This window comes from Littorina saxatilis, linkage group LG11 (genome assembly GCF_037325665.1).
Source record: "Littorina saxatilis isolate snail1 linkage group LG11, US_GU_Lsax_2.0, whole genome shotgun sequence".
Lineage (NCBI taxonomy): Eukaryota > Metazoa > Mollusca > Gastropoda > Littorinimorpha > Littorinidae > Littorina > Littorina saxatilis.
Genome location: NC_090255.1, coordinates 15,566,438 through 15,587,190, shown reverse-complemented (window position 1 = coordinate 15,587,190; position 20,753 = coordinate 15,566,438). Strand labels below are relative to the sequence as shown.

Here is a 20,753-nt window from a genome sequence, read left to right as displayed (position 1 = left end):
TGGTCATTGTCCTCAGCCAGCATCTGTCACCAACCCCAACCCCCCCTCGGGGTGGGTGAACGGTGGGCTACAGGACATCAGCAGGTGGACGAGTGGGGGACGGCCGTTATGGTTGCGTCTCTCATTCAGTCTTTCCCCCCTCCAGGGGTTACTGCCGTGACAAACCACCCCCCTCCCCACTCGGGCGCGGCGTGGCTCAAACCAGGCAGACTGGTTCTCAGCACTGGGACGCTTCTCTCGCACAGAGGGTGGGGTACGGCTGGCCGGGCTTGGCTTTGTCTCGTACCCCCACTCGGCAGGGCGCTGTGCCAACTACCAACCCCTCTCCCCCCTCACATCAGGTGGTCGGTTTGGGTTGGCAGGCACGCTTTTCACTCTCACTCTTGGCGGTGTTATCAGCAGGAGTTTTAGTGCGCTGCCTCCCCCGTCTCCCCTCCTTTGTGTTTTGACACAACTGCTGGTGGGGATTCGGACTCCTCGCTTGAGGAGGGAGAGTGTGTAGCGCTGCCTACTGCTTGTAGGCTTGCTATGCAAAAAGCGGCTGCTGTGGCAGCTTACTTTTTCCCGGATGGGTTGGCGGATTCAGAGCAGGGTGTCTCTCTTCCTCCCTCTTCCGCGGATGACTTTGGGTTTACGCGGGCTTATAACTCGCAATCGTTTCGATTTGCCGAGTCTCCGGTGATTGCCTACCACATGTCGCAGCTCTTGGCTTGACCCGCACCTCAGGGTAGTGGTCTTCAGCCTACACCTTTCCCGCTGCTTCATGCGCATGGTCCTGCTCCTCCTTCTGCTAGCCAGTGGCTGGCTTCTGGGTTTCAGGGTGCTTCGTTCTCACTTTTAGTGCGGAAGAAGATAGGTTGGAATGTCAAGTCTCAGGATCTGATCCAGACATTTTTGTTGCCAAGGGCTAGTTTTTCCGCTCCGCCGGAACTAGTCTCTTGGCTTCACAAATAGACCACAGGGAACGTGGGGTTTCGTGATGTTACTCCTCCCTCTCCTCTCTGGAAGAGGTGGGACGGCATGGTCTAGAGTTATCTGCTTTTGCTGAGACTCTCCTCTGTGCTCTTCTACGAGCCATCTTTTCCTCCCTCATGGACTCGTTTTGGTTTAGGGAGGATGCCTCGGATAGGGCCGTAGCCATGCTGCTGGCAGCTCTGGCTAGGGTCATCACCGAGCAGATGAGTTCGTTCAGTGATGTTCTATGCCCACACTGTCTTCACCAGGTGTGATCTGCTTCTATTACAAGGGGTTTGATTTCACACCGGTTACAGGAAGCAAGGGACAGGCTTTTTTCGGGGTTTTGATAAAACCTACTCAGAAGCCTCAGTCTTGCCCTTCCTTCATAGACAAGTAGCAGTGCATTGATGCGCTCCCTGTCACAAAGTAGGTGTTTCGTTCAGTGACTCCTCCCTCTCCTCTCCGGAGGAGGTGGGATGGCATGGTCTAGAGGTATCAGCATTGGCTGAGATTTTCCTCTGTGCTCTCACACGAGCCTTCCTTATCTTTTATCAGAGTCAATCAGCTTGCCAGCTGCACTTTCAGATGGTGTTGAACCAGGCTTTTTGCCTGACGTTCTCAGTAAACCAGTCAAAATCTGAGCTGTCCCCATCCCAGGTTTTTTTACCCGGGCATGCCATTCGACACTGTCTCTTTGAAGGTTTGTCCTTCACAGGAGAGAATAGAGAGGCTTTAGGCTCTTATCACTGCCAGACTGCCTTGATCCTCGGTCAGACGGAATCGATGGCTATGCTGGCCCTCTAGTCTTTCCTCAAGTCTCTTTGGGACTCGGCCTCACAGGTCTGGGACAAGAGGGTCCTCCTCCAGGGTGGGTTCCTCCACGCGAGTAGGTGGCTCGAATCCAATTGGATCGCTCAGGGCCTTTTCCCTAGCTTTGTTCCCCCCCTGACTTAGACCACTTCATGGATGTGTCTCTGTCTGGATGGGAGCCTACATTGGCAATTACAGTCTTGGGGCTGTGGATGTAGACTCAACTCCTTGGGCATCTTAATTGCCTGGAGTTAGGAGCAGTAGCTCTCGGTATACTAGCCTTTCTTTGTGGCTATATACAGGCATGTCCGGTTGCATACGGACGATATTTCTGTTGCTTCCTATGTGAACTAGCAGGGAGGAGCAAGTTCTCGCTGCCTGTCAGACAGAGTTTACGGGATTCTGATTTGGTTTCTTTCACAATAAATCAATTTCTCAGGGGAATATCTCCCTGGCCGGCTCTATAATCTGGCCGACTTGCTCAGCAGGACCTCTCAGGGCTTGCACATGGGTTGGGTCATCTGCATACAGGGCTGGAGGTTGTGCTGTTTGTGTTACAGATCGTGGGTTTTGACTCTTGGTCTTGGTGCATGAAGCACATAGGTCCTCCACTTTCTCTGCCTATGCCCCTCATTGGCCTCCTTGACCAATTGGCGCATAGAGCCGGGGTGCAACTCCTTAGCGCCCCTCTCTCAATCCAGGTGGTTAATCACCTCTGTTTCTTTTTTGGCTCTGGGCAGCTTGGCCTCTTCTTGGAGATTCCGGCGTCTCGGCTATCTCAGCTACTTTGAAACAACTAGGCCTCTCTTCTGATGTTCATGGCGCTTTTGCGGACATGATCAAAAGACCTTGTTTTAAGAGGTTTAGAGGCGTCCCCTTGTATAACGCGTAGGACTTTGTTCTTCTTACTCTCATTGGGCCTCAGCCCCGGAGGGCAGTGAGGCACATGCGTTGTTGGGGTTTACCGGAGGATGTAGCCTTGGAACTTATAGTTCCGTTTTTTCACGGTTTTTCGGCCAGATTTCCTTGAATCAGAAACCTGGTCAATCTCCTCTGGTGTTTAATTCCCTCCTCTTGGGAGGATTCTCGCTCCGGGCGATTTGGATTTTCTAACTGTCTGGTTAGAGTTTTAAAATCCTTTTTAATTTGCGCTCAGTCAATTGGAACAAAGAGCCAAAAGCTCATGTTCTTATCTCTTTACACTATAGGTGAAAGAGTCTTCTCTTAATTGACGCTCACAAGAGGCGTTGCTACTTTCTTAGGACAGTCCTATGAGTGGTAGCTTATTGAACACAGGGGGGGGGGGGGGGGCGTTCAGTCCTCCCTTGACTGTTCCTTTTCAGGAGTCCAGAGCCTGGGGTTCTTCTCTCGCTGGTGGTGTTCTTTTCGCCTATGCGAAGTTTTGCCAACAGCTCTTTGGAGGTCTGATGACGTGTTCATTTATTTTTTACCTTCTGGACATCTCCTGCTCTTAACTCTTAACGTCCTGCAACGTTTTTTGCATGTCCCAGTGCAAAATCCCATAAGGATTTGGGAAAAAGAGACAAAATTTGGGTGTGTTCAATAAAAAAATCATATTTTCATTGTTTATGGATGGATTTATTTGATATTTTTTTTGACCATTGGGGAATGAATGTACTTTGCATTTATGAAAGATTTGTGTTTGTGTGATAATTACTTGTCATAAAAAAATCTAATTAATTAATAATTTCAGGTAAAAAATAAATTATGAAATAAAATAAAATAAAATAAAAAGCAATGAAGGTGTTGTGTCTGTGTTTTATGTTGGTTGTCATGCACTGTTATCTTATGATTAAAAATAACACCAACTTTACTCTTGGGGAGGTATTCATCACAGGTAAAATCCCAGGTAAAGTATCCACGTAAAATCCAAAAGGGCATCCCGTTTTTGGCGAGCGTAACGTTCAGTTTCATCCTTGATTTTCTCAAAGAAAGCCAATACATGGAAACAGCTGGTAAAAATAGTCCACTGCTTCAGCATTGTATGGTAGAGGCTGTGTAGGGCCCACACTTTCTAGGAATGCGTCTTCCTCCCACTGTTCGATGTTTCCACACCATTGTGCATTCTCGTCAATGACGTCATCATCTGCGGATGATTCGTCCGAACTTAGAGGTTCAAAATCACTCAAATCGGCTGTGTGTGCGCTTGAAACTTCCGAAATTGATAGATCACTCTGTCCACTATCATCATCACCACCATCGAAGTCATTCTCCACATTTCTTGCCTCAAACCCGTGAAAAGACGTGTCACTATCACTATCACTCGTCTCCATGTTGAATTTTGAAAGCTAACACAAAAAATCCGAACAAAATCCGTCCACAAAAATCGAAATCACATCCAAAAGTCCTGGAAAAAAACGACCGGCAGCCATGCCATGTGCATCGAAGGACTAAAGCTGTTTTCCAATGCAGGAGAGCATCGGAAGGCTGGTAACTCTTGTTTAATGACACAAGTAGAGAACGCGCGGTACCGCGCGGTTCAGGATCTACGACGTCAAGCGGAACCGCGCGGTACAGGACGTTAAGAGTTAACTTAATAAAAATAAATAAATCCCTGCGCTTAGAACTGTACCCACGGAATACGCGCGATATAAGCCTCATATTGATTGATTGATTGATTGATTAACTTGATGGGGCCATTTCCTTGCCCTCATTAGTTTCTGCAGGACAGGTTCTCTCAGGGACATAAGTAAGTTCCCTCCGCCTTTAGGAGCAATCTGCATTTATGAGAATTGGGGTAAGAATATGTAATTCAATACATTTCTTGAATGTCGGTTCTAAAACAGAAACAACAGCCTGGCCGGTTTGTTTAGATTTCCTAGGCGTTTTCTTAGCCGGAGAGGACTCAGCAGCCACCTGTTTGGGAGTATGCCTCTTCCTGGCATTATCAGCCATGACAAAAAAGAAGTCCAAAATGTGGCCAAAATGCAGCCAAAATCATGAAAAAACAAGGAAATATCTCACCCCAACGTAGTATTGAAATGAAGACGAAGAGTAGAAGACCAAGAGGAAAGTCACAAAGTCAAAAGACTCAGTGGCAACGGCTGTAAAACAGCCAGAGCGTACAAAATAGCGACCAATTTGACTGAGCGCTGAGGTAGGAATGAAAACATGGCGGCATATGCGCACGCATACGGAAGACAGACTCAGTATCGGTCTGGACTTGATACCAGTATGGGTATTGGTCACTCTTTTTTAGAGTTGTCTCTCTTGTTACCAAGGGGACGCGTACAGCGTTACCAGCACTGAACTAGGGTTAATTGCTGTGAGTTGGGTAAGAATATTAATCAAATGAAAATTTATTATTAAAATTTTTGATTTATTTAGATATAAAGCCTGTATTACAATTTAAGTTTTCGTAATACAACTGTCTCATGCAGAAGGCTACAAATGAAATGTGAACGTGATGTGATTTTCTATTTTTTCCAGAAGGGGAGGCTGAGGCCCAGTGGCTTACTAATGCTGGATATGGTTTTATCGTCAACAAGTTCAGTGGTCTGTATTGTTTACTTGTATTGTCATTCTGTGTGTATCATAGCCTTGCCCTGGGAGAGACAAGAGAGAGGGAATGTCTGAGTTGGAGTGTGTGAGTGAGCCTGTGTGTGTGAGTCAGAGACAGTGTGTGTAAGAGAGAACTGAGTTTTACTGAACTGAACTTTATTTTACAAGGATAAAGATTTAAGGCTAGGCTTTTTCTTACAACCCGTCCTTGAGATGAACAAACACAGAAAACAAAAACAAAAACACTATCAAACTTAGTCTATACTTAAACAGAAGCGTGAAAGACCAAAATTAAAATGCAATCACTTATTTAACATACACACGCTTCAAATGAAGATGACGATGACGACAACACAGTCACTCAAGTAAGAGAGAGAGAGGTTGCCTTCCCAAATGCCTATCTAATGGCTTGATTGAGTGACCTGGCATGCAGTATTACGATAATATTCAGTCGAGAGGGGGATGTGGGACGTAATGAAGACTGTAGTTCGTGCCCCTAAAAGAACTTTCAATAAACATGCATTTGTGTTTCGATCAGGTCATAATAGTTTTATCTAAATGGACAATATGGTTTGTGTTTCCGGACAAGACGACAACATTGTGAGGAACAAGTATTATGAGAGAACCTGGACAGTGTTGCTGAACTTGATGGAATTAGCGTTTGGGTTTACTTGCTCTTAAATCACTTCAGGTTACTCTCATACATTCTTTTCTGGGTCTCAGGCACTCCCTCCCTTACTTCTTCTTTTTCTTTCATGGGCTGACACTCCCACAGCTTTTATGTGTATGACCGTTTTTAGCCCACCATTTAGACAGCCATACTCCGCTTTCGGGGATAGCATGCTGGGTATTTTCTTGTTTGGTTTTAACACAATTTTATTCAAAATACATGACATGAAACAATTGACAAAAATGCAGCTAGGACACGAACTCAAGCAGATGCTTATTTGACGTGACCATAACAATGCTAAGTTACACAAGTTTTCATGATGGTGGACAACACAATTATTAACCAGAAGAACAAAATGTAGGAGGGGGGTTTGGGGAACTTAATCAAAACAGGAGGATTTACAGAGAATTTTTTTTTTTAATCAAATAAAAAAAGAAAAGAAAAAAAAAATAAGGTGAGACTATGAATGAAGCGCGTGGGACGAGAACATCGATGCTGAGACATGCAATAAGTAAGTTCAGATAAATGTATATTTTCATGGAGAGGGCAGCATTCTTGTTTCTGTAACTCAGCGAACTCTGACATGGATTACAGGACTCCCTCCCTTAATTTGCCCTGACAGAAGATGTTCGACTGAGGCTGACAGAGACCAAGATCAACTAGTTCTTGAAAGCTAGCTCTCGCACATGTTGTCTAGTTTTGTGAGCTCTGATTCTTTGCTTGTTCCACCAGACGGGCGTGACCTGAGCGACGATGAGCTGGAGGTGGTGACCCAGTCGTTGACGCGGCACCAGGCGGAGGCCGTCAAGAAGCGCGTCAACACTCTCAGCACCACCATGCGCAAAAAGAAAGGCGCCAACAAGATGCATGTCAAAGATATCTTCCCCACACCCGACAACAGTTCACCGGTTAGTACAGTGCTACAGTGCTACCTCCCATCAACAACACCACCCTTAAAGTGTCCCCACATTGCAGATGGCCTGTCACGACAGGTGTATTTTGATCAAGTTTATACTGTGGTACCTGCGATGTGTGGCCCCTCCAATGAGAGGACACCTCTTTTAAAAGGACACCTGTCGTCCCTTTGTTTATTATTTCAACTAAAATATACCTGTCATGATAGGCCACCTGCAATGCAGGGACACTTGTAGCTGGTCCCAAGGGTGTCAGTTTCATCTCAGGTACCGCTGTAGTCAAATGGGCAGCAAAAGGTGTCCTCACATCAGAGGGGCCAGTACCACTGTACTGTTTTAAGACCTTAAGATATGAGAAATTCAGGCCTTAAAAGAGAGGTATAGTCTGAAAATGGAGGTTAATTTAGTGACACTGAAATGCAAGTAGGTACCATTGAAGGAACTAAACAAGAAACTAGAAGGTAAAGAAGGAAGCTGTCTCACATTCATGTTGTCATGTACTGTTTTACAGGAACCTCCCAGTCCCAGCAGCATCATCGATGCTCCAGTATTCACGTCAGGGGCAGACAACTCGGCGACAAAACAGCGCCCCTCCTCCTTCCTCAGCCGCAAGGGAGGCTACAAGTTGGAAGGAGCCATAATGGAACCTTCCAGATCTGTGGAACAAGGTGAACTGTGCTGAGAGCTTGTGATTTGGAATCTGATTGTGCGCTGAAGTGTGATACTAACAGCTTTCAGTGACAGAGTGAGAAACCCACCAGTGTACCATCAGCCTAGAAACAGTTGTATGAATATACTGTCCTCCTGGCATACACAATCATGTTCAGGGCCACACATCTGTCCAGGCTCCAGCGCGCACTGTTCACTATTGCAAGTGGGACTGGAGCTGCGATTTGAGGGCGTGGTCTATAAGGTCAGGCACTAAGGCACAAAACCACACGCAACTCCGGAAAGACACTGTCGAGCAGATGGCATAGGTTCCCGCACCTTTTGCCCAACTCAATGTATCATTCGGGGAGAGGCACCAAGCAGATGGCATAGGTTCCCGCACCTTTTGCCCAACTCAGTGTATCTCTCCCCCCGGCCTCATGAGGACAGCGGCTTTTATAACTAACGGGGCTTCCTCCCACGTCACCCTAGCGAGACCAATGAGAATCTCGCTCTGGCAGCGCGGGGGAAAAAGGGAGGGGAGGTGGAGGGCCCCCGAACCTGCTGCCAGCCTCCCTATCTACTGAAGTTAAATTCCTCAAATATACACAAAAACTCTTCTATTAAGATAACCCACATGAAAAATGATGTACAAACATATGTCCTTGTAGGTAGACAAAAACGCAGACGAACTGCAAAACTTCCAATTACACTCTGTCTCTTAAAGACTGAGCAATTATGTTACACACAAAAATACTTCTTCTTCAATACACAAAACGTACGCTAGACGTTTATATCAAACGGCAAATCCATGCCCATAAAAACCTCACAAAAACGCTGCGTGCTCAAAGCAACAACGGCCATTGCCATAACAAAAACGTCGGCACACACCGGTTTCATCCGTCTTTATACATTCGCATTAGCCACATATATGATTAACATAGCGCCTACATTCTACTGAATAAATGAATACATGTATTGACTATACGAATGAAAGGGATACCAAGGAAAAGAATGGCAAAATAAAATAGAGAGAGAGGGAGAGAGAGAGAGAGGGAGAGAGAGAGAGAGGGAGAGAGAGAAAGAGAGAGAGAGAGAGTATGCGTTTGTGAGTATAGCAGCAGGAAACGTCAAGCCTAGTAATCAACAAACTAAAGAAGGGGGTGGAAAACGAAGAGAGGGTAAAAAGAACGCACCCCTTTTAACTAAACCTTCATAAAAACTGACTGTAAAACTTAACAAAGATGGTCCTAAAACAAAAAGGGACGTTATGTGTTGTATCCAAAAACGATGTGATTTAAACATCACAAGAAAAGGCAGGGCAAAGAAGGTCCTAAAATCTCCAAATCGAATCATTTCCTATAGCTACATGGGGGGGTAAAGTCCGGTTGCGGGAGGGGAGGGGGGACTAGAACAAAGGCCCCTCTATGGTCAGTCAGCTTCTCAGGGCCAGCCAAGCTGGCCTCAGCAACACATATGAAAGTAATTAACTCGCTCGATACTGGAGTTTTGCTGAGGAATAGAGTAAAACTCCAATTTGGCTGCACAAAAGTTGTCAGCTTAAAGTGACCTACTTTCTCTGCTCAATGCACGGGCTATTCGTACTGTATTTCCTCTTGTACACTTACAATGGGGAAAATAAGAGATACCCAAAACATGTATGTGCACTGCACTTTTCTCCACATGTGAAAGCCTGCTCTGATCTGTGGCGTTAAATATGATCACTTATATGAGAAGGAAAATACTTGTTAGAGTCCCATACCAGGATCCCCTAGTTCAGGAGTGTGGGCAATCAACCTTTGATTTACAATTTGTAAAAGGGAATCTTTTGGCCAAAATCACTGTTTCAGCATTGTGGAATAAGTAAAATGATTATGCTGTATAGTTTGAAGTTTTTCAGTGTTATTCAATCTTATTTCATACTTTATCATCGGACTGCTGGGAAATTCGGGTCACTTGCTCCCAGTGGAAAGCTAGCGGCAACAAGAGGCAGACTACAAAGATGCATGTGTCTTAAGATGTAATCAGATACTGTACTTCTGGCAAAATCCACTGTGCTATACAAATCGTGCTGCTAGACCCAAAATTTAAGGTTTTGAATGATGTGCCTCTCATTTCTAATAAGTGGGAAAATGAAAGTTTTGAGAGAGAGCTGTGTACTTCATTTTGAACCATTATTTAAAAAAATTACTCTACTTGAAATCTTAGTATTTGGAAATGCACAAGGTAGTTTTTAATTTGGGCACATCGTTTAAAATTCTTAAAAGTTCTTTAAAATTCGGCACATCGTTTAAAATTCTTAACATTTCTTTAAAAAAAATTCTGCGTTAACATGAAGGTTCAAAGTACGGTGAAAAGACACCCTTGGGACCACAAGATAATATCACTATATTACAGATGGCCTGTCAAGACTGGTATGATTTCATCAGGATAATAGAAAAGGAACAACATATCCTTTATTGGCAGGTGTCCTCTCATCTGAGGGGCTTCTGATCACAGGTACCACTGTATGAGACACTATATTATATTATAGTAACTGTATGACAGCCAGTGAATTTTTGGTTTTGTCTTTTCATTGTTTTGGGGAGAGGAGCTAGGGCATTGTCTTGTGATTCCAGAAGTATGCTCAGCGTTTTCTCTTTTGTTGTGATTGTTCAGGTGTTGAAGCATTGAGCTTTAAGGAGCGAGGGACGTTCAACCGACCCAACACACGGAAATCAAGCAGTCGCTCCTCTATATCACTCCCATCCATATCTGATGCTGAAATCACCGTTGACTTTCACCTAGAGGAGAAAGACAACCAGGTATGATACACAGAGAGAGACAGAGAGTGAGAGAGGGAGGGAGGGAGGGAGGGAGGAAGGAAGGAAGAGAGGGAGAGGGAGGGAGGGAGGGAGGGAGGGAGGGAGGGAGGAGGGAGAGGGAGGGAGAGAGGGAGGGGAGAGAGGGAGGGAGAGAGGAGAGAGAGAGGGAGGGAGGGAGGAGGGAGAGAGAGAGAGAGAGGGAGGGGGGGGGGGGAGGGATGGGGAGGGAGAGACAGAGACAGAGAGAGAACACTGAATGGTGAATGCATAGTTTAGAGAAAGAGAGATTATTAGAATGATAAATACCTTTTTGTGAGGGTTATAGCTTAGCTTATAAGCGACACTGCTTTTTCAACCAACCCTCCTGCAGGGATGGAGTGCTGGAGATAACCTATGCATAGATATTCACAGAGAATGAAAAGGGAGAGAGAGTGCAACGCTCATGTGTGTGTGAGAGTATGGGTGTGTACTTGTGAGTAAAAGTGTTTCTCAGTCGCTTGTTGATGATGTACATTTTAATGAATCACTCTGGAGTGTTGGTGTTAACAGACTTTGAGTATCTGATACACTACGGATTCCAATGATATCGAGGTGTATCTGAATCTTATAGGAATAGCACATGGCATATGAATAAATTGTGCAAGTGAATATTTGTTAATGCATTGTTGTACAACAGTTTGACAGAATTTGTTTTGCATGGTTTTGTTCTTTTTTCATTGTTAACTTTAGTGCTGCTTGGTAAATTGGTTAGCCTACATGCATGGTTAAGCTTGCATGAATCGGACCTGCCTACTGCTTCAGCTGTAGTTTCTCAGCAGAATAATTGGTAAATAGTTACAGAGCTACAGGCATTACAAAAGGTCTGTGGAGATCTCGTTTTTAAATGGTCAATTGATCTTGAAATTGTCTTGCAATGATCTGGACTTAACATGAGCTGGATTTGTGTAGAAAGCCTTGAGAATGCTCAGTATATGGTTGACTGTAGGCTCAACACTTCAGAAACTAACAAATGTTTTCTTTTTTGTGTGTGTTGTTTTTGGCTTGGTTTTTGTTTGAAAAACATGCGTTTTGTGTTGCCTGTGACCAATATTGTGGATGAAAGTTTAACTAGTATGGCTGCTACCGATAAGAGTGTATGACTGCTGAAAACTTGCATCACTTAACTACTGACGGATCACTTGACTGGTATGAGGCAGGTGTAATGAATGTACCCTAGGTTATGCAGTACTGCAAGCTACCATTATTGTTTTCAGCAGCGGCAGCCCAAACCTGATCCTCACAAAGTAGATTTACCTGTAAGTTTTGCTTGCACTGGTAGGTAGACAATATATTAAGGTGCTTCACACCTTCGCTCGTCTGTCTAATATTTTCTCTTTTATTTCATTTCTTTATGTTTGTTTGTTCACATTCAAAGGATGCCTAGACCCTGACTCAAGAGTGAAAGATTGGCAGAGTCATGTCTAATATTGCTTTGCCTTCTCATTTGTTTTATCTGTAGCACAGTTTGGAATCACTTTCATAGTTTAATTGTTATCTAACTGCTTGCTTCATTAGATGACTTACACCCTTGATTTCATTTGGGAGAAGAATATCTTCATGCATGCTTAGCTGTTTAAGGTCCAGCCAGTAAACAAGACTCCACACGCTTTCTAATCTCACTCACAGTTTTCTGTCCGAATTTCTTAAAGAGATACTTTCCTTCCTGTGGTAATGAACAATCGTGTCAGCCCACACAGATCTGGTAAGGCGTGTACATGTGGTATTCAGGCAATATCTTCCCCTTGGACCTCCCCCCCCATATTTACAGCCTTGCTTTCTGTACAGAGTGGAAATTTTTTGAAGAATTCATTTTGCTGAATGACATACTAGGTGTCAAATACAAAATGAATTCTGTAACAAATTCCCGCTCTGCACAGAATTCAGCCAGGCTGTTGACTCTGGCATGAGTGGAAGTTGAAGGATGCTCTTATCCTATGTAAAATCTATCATCCTATGTAAAAACGTGGTGGTTGACAATGGTAATTTACACAGGAAGGAAGGTGTCTTTTAATCTTGGTTTGTTGTGTTCTAAAAATGTCTGTTCCTGCTTCCCAGTATTCTGCCTTCTGTGCATAGTCTGTCAACTTCAGTCTATGTGTTAACAGGCATTTGAAGCAAAAAACGACCCCCTGGGTGTGACCTTGATAGGTGACCTTGCGGAGGTGGACATGCCAAAGATTCAATCCCTTGCCCTCATCGAGCTGACGGCACTCTTCGATCTCTACGACATCACATACTCCAGACCAAAGCGGAAAAAGAAACCCAGAGGTGAGATTGATGAGGATGACGACGACAGCTCACAGTGGTTGTGATGTTGACAGTGATGATAATAATGATGGTGGCGACAGTGATGATGATGATTGTGATGATGATGATGATAGTGATGATGATGATGATTATGATGATGAGGAGGAGGGTGTCATGTGTGAAAATGGGATGGTATTTGAGTGGTTTTGACAAAGTGAAAGCAGTAATGATTGAGTAGGTGATACAGTATATTTGTGGAGGTTACACATTGAATCTCGGTGGATATTAAAAATATTGATCGTAATTAGCAGATCATTAAAAATGCGAGCTTCAGCTTTGTGTTTATTTAAAGTCACTTTATCTCTGATCCAAACATTCAGAGATTGAGTGAAAGAGAGTGTTATGGGATCTGTGTGAGTGTGCATGTACACATACACATGTTTATGCAATACACATATACATGGGTACATGTATGTTTGATAAGGACAAGCCGTTTTAAGAGGTGAGAAGTGGAGAGAATAGCGAGATATGAGTTTATTGAGACACTGAGTGCAGCGCTGCATGTTTCAGAACATGGCCTGTTTGGCGTTCCCCTCCAGTTGTTGTTAGAGTGGGACATAAAGCGAGTTCCTGGAACCAAGGTGCCTCTCTTCTTTCATGCTGTGAGTCACTGACATTTTCTTGGTTATCTGCTTATTTTACTTCTTTTGTCGTTTTGGTTCTAAGTGTCTGTCTGTCTGTCTGTCTGTCTGTCTGTCTGTCTGTCTGTCTGTGTGTGAGAGTGTGTGTGTGTGTGTGTGTGTGTGTGTGTGTGTGTGTGTGTGTGTGTGTGTGTGTGTGTGTGTGTGTGTGTGTGTGTGTGTTTGTGTGTGCCAGAGTGGAGATGCCCATAAATGAAAAGGCTGCATTGTTGAAGATAGAAATGTACCAGTAACCCACATCCTTTTAGTTTTCATTTGAGTTCATTGTAATACAACTATGTGTGTTGTTCAAGATTCATGGGCTAATGATTTGTGATTAGACACATTTTCACGTTGTTGTCTATATCTAGCTGCTACTTCCCTCTGTGAGCTATGTTGACATGGTGATGTTTGTGGTGGCAGTTGATTGTTCACCTGGAGAAGGAGGCACTGACGATGGAAGGTATCCTGCGTGTACCTGGCTCCGTCACACGAGTCAGGGTGAGCAAGCTCTTTTTTGTCGTACTGCACTGTGTGTATGTAAACAATGGGATTTATTTACTGTTGAAAGGTATTGTACATTATTTGTATTTTTGATCAAAATATGACATTTTACAAAGATCGAGACTGTCATTGTTCTTCGAGATCACACTAGTGATTGAGTCAAACAATGACTGTCGAGATCTGTATCAATTAAATGTCATATAACATTTATTTATGAATCCATTATAGTTGGAATTCTTTTTCTTTTTGAGTCACTTGAGAAAAAGTGACTCTATGTAATCGGTCAGTGTTAGTCTGTCCGTCCGGCCGGCCGTCCGGCCGGCCGTCCGTAGACACCACCTTAACGTTGGACTTTTCTCGGAAACTATCAAAGCGATCGGGCTCATATTTTGTTTAGTCGTGACCTCCAATGACCTCTACATTTTAACGATGGTTTCGTTGACCTTTGACCTTTTTCAAGGTCACAGGTCAGCGTCAAAGGAAAAATTAGACATTTTATATCTTTGACAAAGTTCATCGGATGTGATTGAAACTTTGTAGGATTATTCTTTACATCAAAGTATTTACATCTGTAGCCTTTTACGAACGTTATCAGAAAAACAAGGGAGATAACTAGCCTTTTCTGTTCGGCAACACACAACTTAACGTTGGGCTTTTCTCGGAAACTATAAAAGTGACCGGGCTCAAATTTTATGTGAACGTGACTCATTGTGTTGTGAATAGCAATTTCTTCCTGTCCATCTGATGCCTCATATAATATTCAGAACTGCGAAAGTGACTCGATCGAGCGTTTGCTCTTCTTTTTACAATTGAAAGCACTCAACTGCCCGAAGAAGATTTTTTGTTGGCATCTGACGTCACATGGCTCAAAGAAAGAAAATTGAGTGTTCAGTCGATGAATTAAATATACACTCCTTCCTGTGTTCTGTGCAGACCAGGATCTTCATGTTTCTTTGTGCTGAGTTGATTTTACATTTTGACACTTATGCCAGTTATTACAAAAAAATCCCCACAATGCACACAAAGTTGCCAGGCTGTTGAATGTTGGTAGATGTGCAAGTGGAAGGATTGGTGTTGGTGTGTGTGATTGCTTATACGAAGAGATGGTACAGTGGAACCCCCCTTTAAAGACCTAAAAAAATCCAAGAAATTGAGGGAGGAGGGAGTCTTGAATTGGGGGTAAATTGACGGAGGTTATGAAGAGAAAGTCTAAAAGTAATGTCTTAAAAGAGGGAAGTCTTAAAAGGGGGTTCCACTGTACCTTCAATCCTCACGAGAAAGAATGGTCACAGTGGAAAGGTCTGTAACTGACAATGCCTTCTGTTTGTGACAGCAACTGCGTCAAGAGTTGGAGGAAAAGTTCTACCAGGGGTCGTTCAACTGGTCCGACGTCATGCCCAATGACTGTGCCGCCCTCCTCAAACAGTTCCTGCGAGAGTTACCTACCCCTCTTCTCACCTATGACTACCTGGATGCCTTCCCTCAGGTAGAACGTAAGTACATTGTCATTAATTTTGCTGGGCTTTGGGTGAAGTTCACCTGTACTTCTTGGAGCAAGGACCTGTTTATTAATTGGTAGCACAAAGGTACGTTTGTTGAAAAGTGAGAAATATACTTTACTTGACACATTTGTTGTCGTATGCTGTAGCCTGATACTTCATGCAGTGTTGTCAGCTTGACAGTTTTGTTTACTGCAGCCATGCTTTATATTATAAAGGGTTGTTGATTTAAGACATTTTTATATGCCACATCCATGCCTCATAATGGGTTGTCAATTCTACACATGTTTATATGCGCAGTCATGCCTCATATTCATAAGCCATTGTCAGTTTGACACATTTTTTTATGCTGTAGCCATGCCTCATTAGGGGTTGTCAATTTGACACATTTGTATAACGTTGTCGTCCTGGAAATTTGGCGTAACTTAATTCTTGGCGGTTTCGATGTTTTTGTGCTTTAGACTAAGTATATCATTCTCCTTGAGAAATATTCTCTAAAATACAAAGGGCAATACATGATTTAACATTCTTTCATCTTTCTATCCATACCAGGTACAAATACAAACACTCAGTTTTGGCCTTTTGCTGAAAAGCTGTCTAAAATGTGTTACGCCAAAATTGCATGATGACGTGGATATGTGGAAGCCATGCCTGTGAAGGGGTTGTCAAGTTGTGAACTGTGTGTGTGTGCAGACATTCCCAAAACCCTGGAGCAGCTGAAGGCGCTCAACTTGCTCATCCTTCTCCTGCCCACTGAACACAGAGATATGCTCATGGTAACACTCCACCTGTCAGCCTTGTCTTGTTGATTTTATTGTGTAACTTGATGTATTGATGTATATGATGGGGTTCAGCTTTCACTTTACTTTTGAATAGGTCCAAAAAGAGAGTAGAGTAAAAAGGGGTTGAAGGAAAGGGAATACTCGGGAACTGCGATGCAAAACATACTGACTGAAGGATCTTCAAAACAAACAGGAAAATAACCTTGTGTAGAAGGGAGGAACCTTGAACGGTTGAAAACGACGTTAAACACCAAATAAAGAAAGAAAGAAAGAAAGAAGGGAAGAGGAAGGTCCATCAAAAGACTAGAGAGGGGAGAAGAAAGATTATTTTTGGCGTGTTTGTTTGTGATTTGTATGTAATTGTCTTTTACAGGTGTTATTACAATTCCTGAAGAAAATCGTGTCGCATTCGAACACCAACAAGATGGGTCTGAACAACATCTGCATGATCATGGCGCCCAACCTCTTCCTGGCCCCGGCCCCCAAGGGCAAGCCCAAGACAGGGGGTCAGCATGAACTGACCATAGCCGCCAATACGTCCAGCGTGGTCAAAATGTTGATACACTACCAGGATGTCTTGTGGATGGTGAGTACAATGCAGCTGCATGTGGCTTTGTGTGTGTTGAGGGGCGGGGAGAGTTGAAACAACTGTGAAGAGAGAGAGTGTGAATGTGTGTGTGCTATCACATTGAAAACCAGACTGCTCTGACCCTGGTGAACATGGAATGAGAAGAAAAGTGTGCATGCGTGTGTACCCTGCATGCCATGTCTGTGTGTGAGAGAGACAGGGAGAGAGCATTGAAAATATCAGCCCTCAGACTTGTAAAAGCAACATCTGAGGAGAAAAGAGAGACAGAAAGAGAGACAGAGTGGGCGGGTGGGTGGTAAAGTGAAGGTGTGAGTGTGTGTGTGTGTGTGTGTGTGTGCGTATGCGCGCTTGCCTTTATGAACAGTGCATTGTTTAACAATTTGCTTTGAATGAGTGATTCATTTTTGTGAAAGACAGCTGTTCCAGTAACGGTGTTTTGCAAAATGCTAAGCAATCTCTCTGTTTGCAGAGGGATATTCTTCTGAGAAATTTCAAAAATAGGTTCAATTGAGTTAAGTGTGTATAACTTAGGAATGTCATGCCTGAAAAAATGGGTTATCCTGGGGGTTTTATTATTCTTTTTCTTTCTTTTTTGCAGATTCCTTCCTCCTTCCTGACTCAGATACGACACCAGTATAAAACTGAGACAAGCCGCAAGTCCAGAGACAGAATGGTAGGTGTACCATCGGCTACCTTGAATGTTAACTGAATGATAATGACTCAAGATCTGCTTCGTTTTACCGGCAAAACCTATATTCATATCGTAGCATCTTGTCATTATGCATCCGAAAGATATGTCTGTAATGCATTCAAAGTTTCTCAAACACTTTTTTTTCTGCCACCTTTGATCTAAATGTGGAGGGGGGGGGTGCATTTACTAGGAACAATACCCTATACACAATTTTTGACCCATGTCCTATCCCTCTGTCACTGCCGTGGCACGTAAAAGACCTGTCATTCTACCAGAAGTGCAGATGGCTGATAAAACCTAAATGTTCACACATCTGGGTACGCAACTCTTGTTGTTACTAGCTTACTACAAGGAAGAAGCTACCCGAAATTCCTGGAAACAAAACATGAAATAATTCAATGTTGCTGTCGTTGTTTTGATTTTATTTTTCCTTCTCATCTTCTGCCTTTGTAAGTGTTTGTGTGCACACACGTGTGTGTGTGTGTGTGTGTTCATGTTGTTTTCCTTTCTGTGTGTCATGTGATATTTTTCTGTTCAACAGCGTCCATGGAAGAAGAAAGACAAGTCTGAAGCCTACAAGAAAAATGCAGCTGAGGTAAACTTCCTTCTGGATCGGGTTGTCAGGACAGTTTGGTTGGATTTTTGATTGTTGAGAAAAAAATTTTTTTTGTTTGAGGTAAAAAGCATCTGTCCCTGTTGCATAAGCATTTCCCACATCAAAATGAGGTTTGAATAAAGGATGTGGATGGTTGGTCAGTCGGTTTGTCCACTTGTATCCACCTAACTTTTGAATAGTTGAAGATTTTCATTGATCATGCTAGGCTTATGTTGTATAAAGAGCAGGAATTTCATGTGATTAGTCAGCAAAAAGCTGACACTTTCAAATCATCACACATTTTTCCATCAATTTGGCAGTCCACAAAAGCCACCAAACTTTTTTTTCACCGTGGGAAAAAGGGACACCTAGGCCTGACTTAAATGTTCACATATTGGTGCAACTTTTAAAGCTATTTGGCAAATTTACAAAAGAAAATAAATTTGGAAACTTTTCTAAAAGAAGCAACTGTTTAAAAGAGAAGGGGGAAAAGATAACATCATTACATTCAATAAAAGTCATGAATAATACATTACCTAAAATGCATATGCAATTCATGTAATGCCCTTACTGTTGCAGCTTGACGTACAGAACGGAGTGATTCGAGTGCAGGCACCTGACCTGACGAAAAGCTCCTGTCTGATCCAGCTGGACGAACAGATGACCGCAGGGGACATCGTGGACAAGTTCAGAAGAGACCACGGGACAGCGCACATGGGGGGACACAGGTACACACTTCATTTTCTGCTCGTTCGTTATTTTGGAAGTGTTTTATTTGTCAGTTTTCACTCTGGTTTTTTTTTCTTTGACTCATATTGAGGTTGTGAAATTGTTCTTCCTTGAGCCATAATCATGGATACTTTGACATGAAGAGACCCATGTAGCTTAATGCCTGAAGCCAGATATCTGGCATTTTGATAAACATTTTGGCTGGTGGGTGCTGAAAATAATGAAGGTCTGAAGCAAGGCTTAACTAACAATCATTCTTTGGTATTGCTGTCTTTGAAAAGGATATCGGGCACTTTTTGTACTTTCGATACATCTGTGGAGGTCTTTGCACATGTTTTTGATTTGAAGATTCTTTTCTTTCTGAAAATTCTCAATTTTGTTTTATTTGTGCAGTTTCCATGCCAAACCTGATGGAAAGGGTTCATCTAGCCAATCTCATACCTTCAACAACCCGCACAATGCGCAGTTTGCTGACGACAAAGCCTATCTCTTTGAAGTTGGCGGCAACATAGGTGGGTACATTTCTTCCTTTTCCAACATTTTTCGTATTGATTGATAAAGGGAAAGGGTGGTCGAGTGCACTTGCCTCGGAAGCGAGAGGTTGCGAGTTCGACCCTGGGTCGGGGCGTAAGCAATTTTCTTCCCCCTTTCCTAACCCAGGTGGTGGGTTCAAGTGCTTGTCTTTTGGATGAGACGAAAAACCGAGGTCCCTTTGTGTACACTACATTGGGGTGTGCACGTTAAAGATCCCACGATTGACAAAAGGGTCTTTCCTGGCAAAATTGTATAGGCATAGATAAAAAATGTCCACCAAATACCCGTGTGACTTGGAATAATAAGCCGTAAAGTAAATATTCGCCGTAATGGCTTGAGATTTACTGGCCGATGTGAATGCGTGATATATTGTGTAAAAAATTCCATCTCACACGGCAGAAATTAATATGTAAAGCGCTTAGAGAACGTCAAGCCCTATATAAATCTCCCATATAAGAACCAAAGCCTAGCTGTTTCAATTTAAAGGCTGCACAGGTTGGTAGCACTTTCATGTACATCAGCATTATAACTGCCCTAGCTTTAATGCTAAATGTCCCTGTCTATCTGTCTATCCTGTCTTCCCAAAGACGGGTCAACAACTAGAATACATTCTGTTTCTCACAACTGTAGTTTGCTGAGCTACAGTCACACTAAAGGCTACATCCCGTAAGTTTAGAGACAAGAAGTTGTTTGAGGAAACACTGGGTTTTTCATTGTTGAACATTGGAATACAGTGGAGTCCCCATTTTAGAACCTACACAATTCTGACATACTCACATCTTGAAAGGGAGGGAGTCTGAAATTGGAGGTAAATTTAGAGATGTTAATTTATAAACAGAAAATCTGAAAAAGCAAGGTAATTTTAATGTAGAAGGTCTTAACCTGTTTGCTGCCAGTACATATTTGTATACTAAGCATTACCTGTATTGACCTGAATTGACAACTTTTTTCCCTTGATGTAGAAATGAATACTGACCACAGACGCACACATTTGTTTGTTTTCCTTCTTATATTTTGTTGTTTATTCAACGGTTTGTTGCCCATTAGAGAAAGATACACAGGATGTCAGCTGACATCCCACAGGCAGTGAGAGGGTTAACAAGTCGCGTAAGGCGAAATTACTACATTTAGTCAAGCTGTCGAACTCAGTCACGGGATGAAACTGAACGCACTGTATTTTTTCACCAAGACAGTACAGCTTCGTCAATCCCCGCGTGAAGGAAATCGCTCACCTTCCACGTGCAAAACGTAGTGATATTGACACGCCAGATAAGCGCGGTAGTGTATTGTGCTAAGCAGGAAAGCGCGCTTTTCTGTATTCTTGTTAACTTTCTGAGCTGTTTTGAATACAACCTACAGTAGAACTCCCCCTTAGCGACCCCCCTGTTTACGACCACCCCCTTTTTACGACCGATTTTGCTACCACTGATGCATTCTACTATATAATGAACCCCCAGTGAACGACTCACCCCAAAACGCGACTTTTGGGGATGAATTACGACTTTCGCGCATTTGTAGTCGAGCAGACAAAAACAATAT

The 20,753-nt window shown here is 43.2% G+C and overlaps 1 protein-coding gene across 1 annotated transcript in view; it reads left to right on the top strand.

The window, feature by feature from the left end:
- The window catches only part of LOC138979837 (rho GTPase-activating protein 18-like), a 42,280-nt gene that overhangs the window by 17,022 nt on the left and 4,505 nt on the right, over positions 1–20,753 (top strand). Inside the window, exons 3-17 of the mRNA XM_070352587.1 lie at positions 5,218–5,283; positions 6,692–6,867; positions 7,385–7,541; positions 10,180–10,325; positions 11,579–11,620; positions 12,470–12,632; positions 13,182–13,273; positions 13,715–13,792; positions 15,129–15,288; positions 15,988–16,070; positions 16,450–16,662; positions 17,264–17,338; positions 17,898–17,951; positions 18,531–18,679; positions 19,074–19,192. Coding sequence (XP_070208688.1) covers positions 5,218–5,283; positions 6,692–6,867; positions 7,385–7,541; positions 10,180–10,325; positions 11,579–11,620; positions 12,470–12,632; positions 13,182–13,273; positions 13,715–13,792; positions 15,129–15,288; positions 15,988–16,070; positions 16,450–16,662; positions 17,264–17,338; positions 17,898–17,951; positions 18,531–18,679; positions 19,074–19,192 — 1,773 coding nt within the window. The remainder of the gene's footprint in view (positions 1–5,217; positions 5,284–6,691; positions 6,868–7,384; positions 7,542–10,179; positions 10,326–11,578; positions 11,621–12,469; positions 12,633–13,181; positions 13,274–13,714; positions 13,793–15,128; positions 15,289–15,987; positions 16,071–16,449; positions 16,663–17,263; positions 17,339–17,897; positions 17,952–18,530; positions 18,680–19,073; positions 19,193–20,753) is intronic.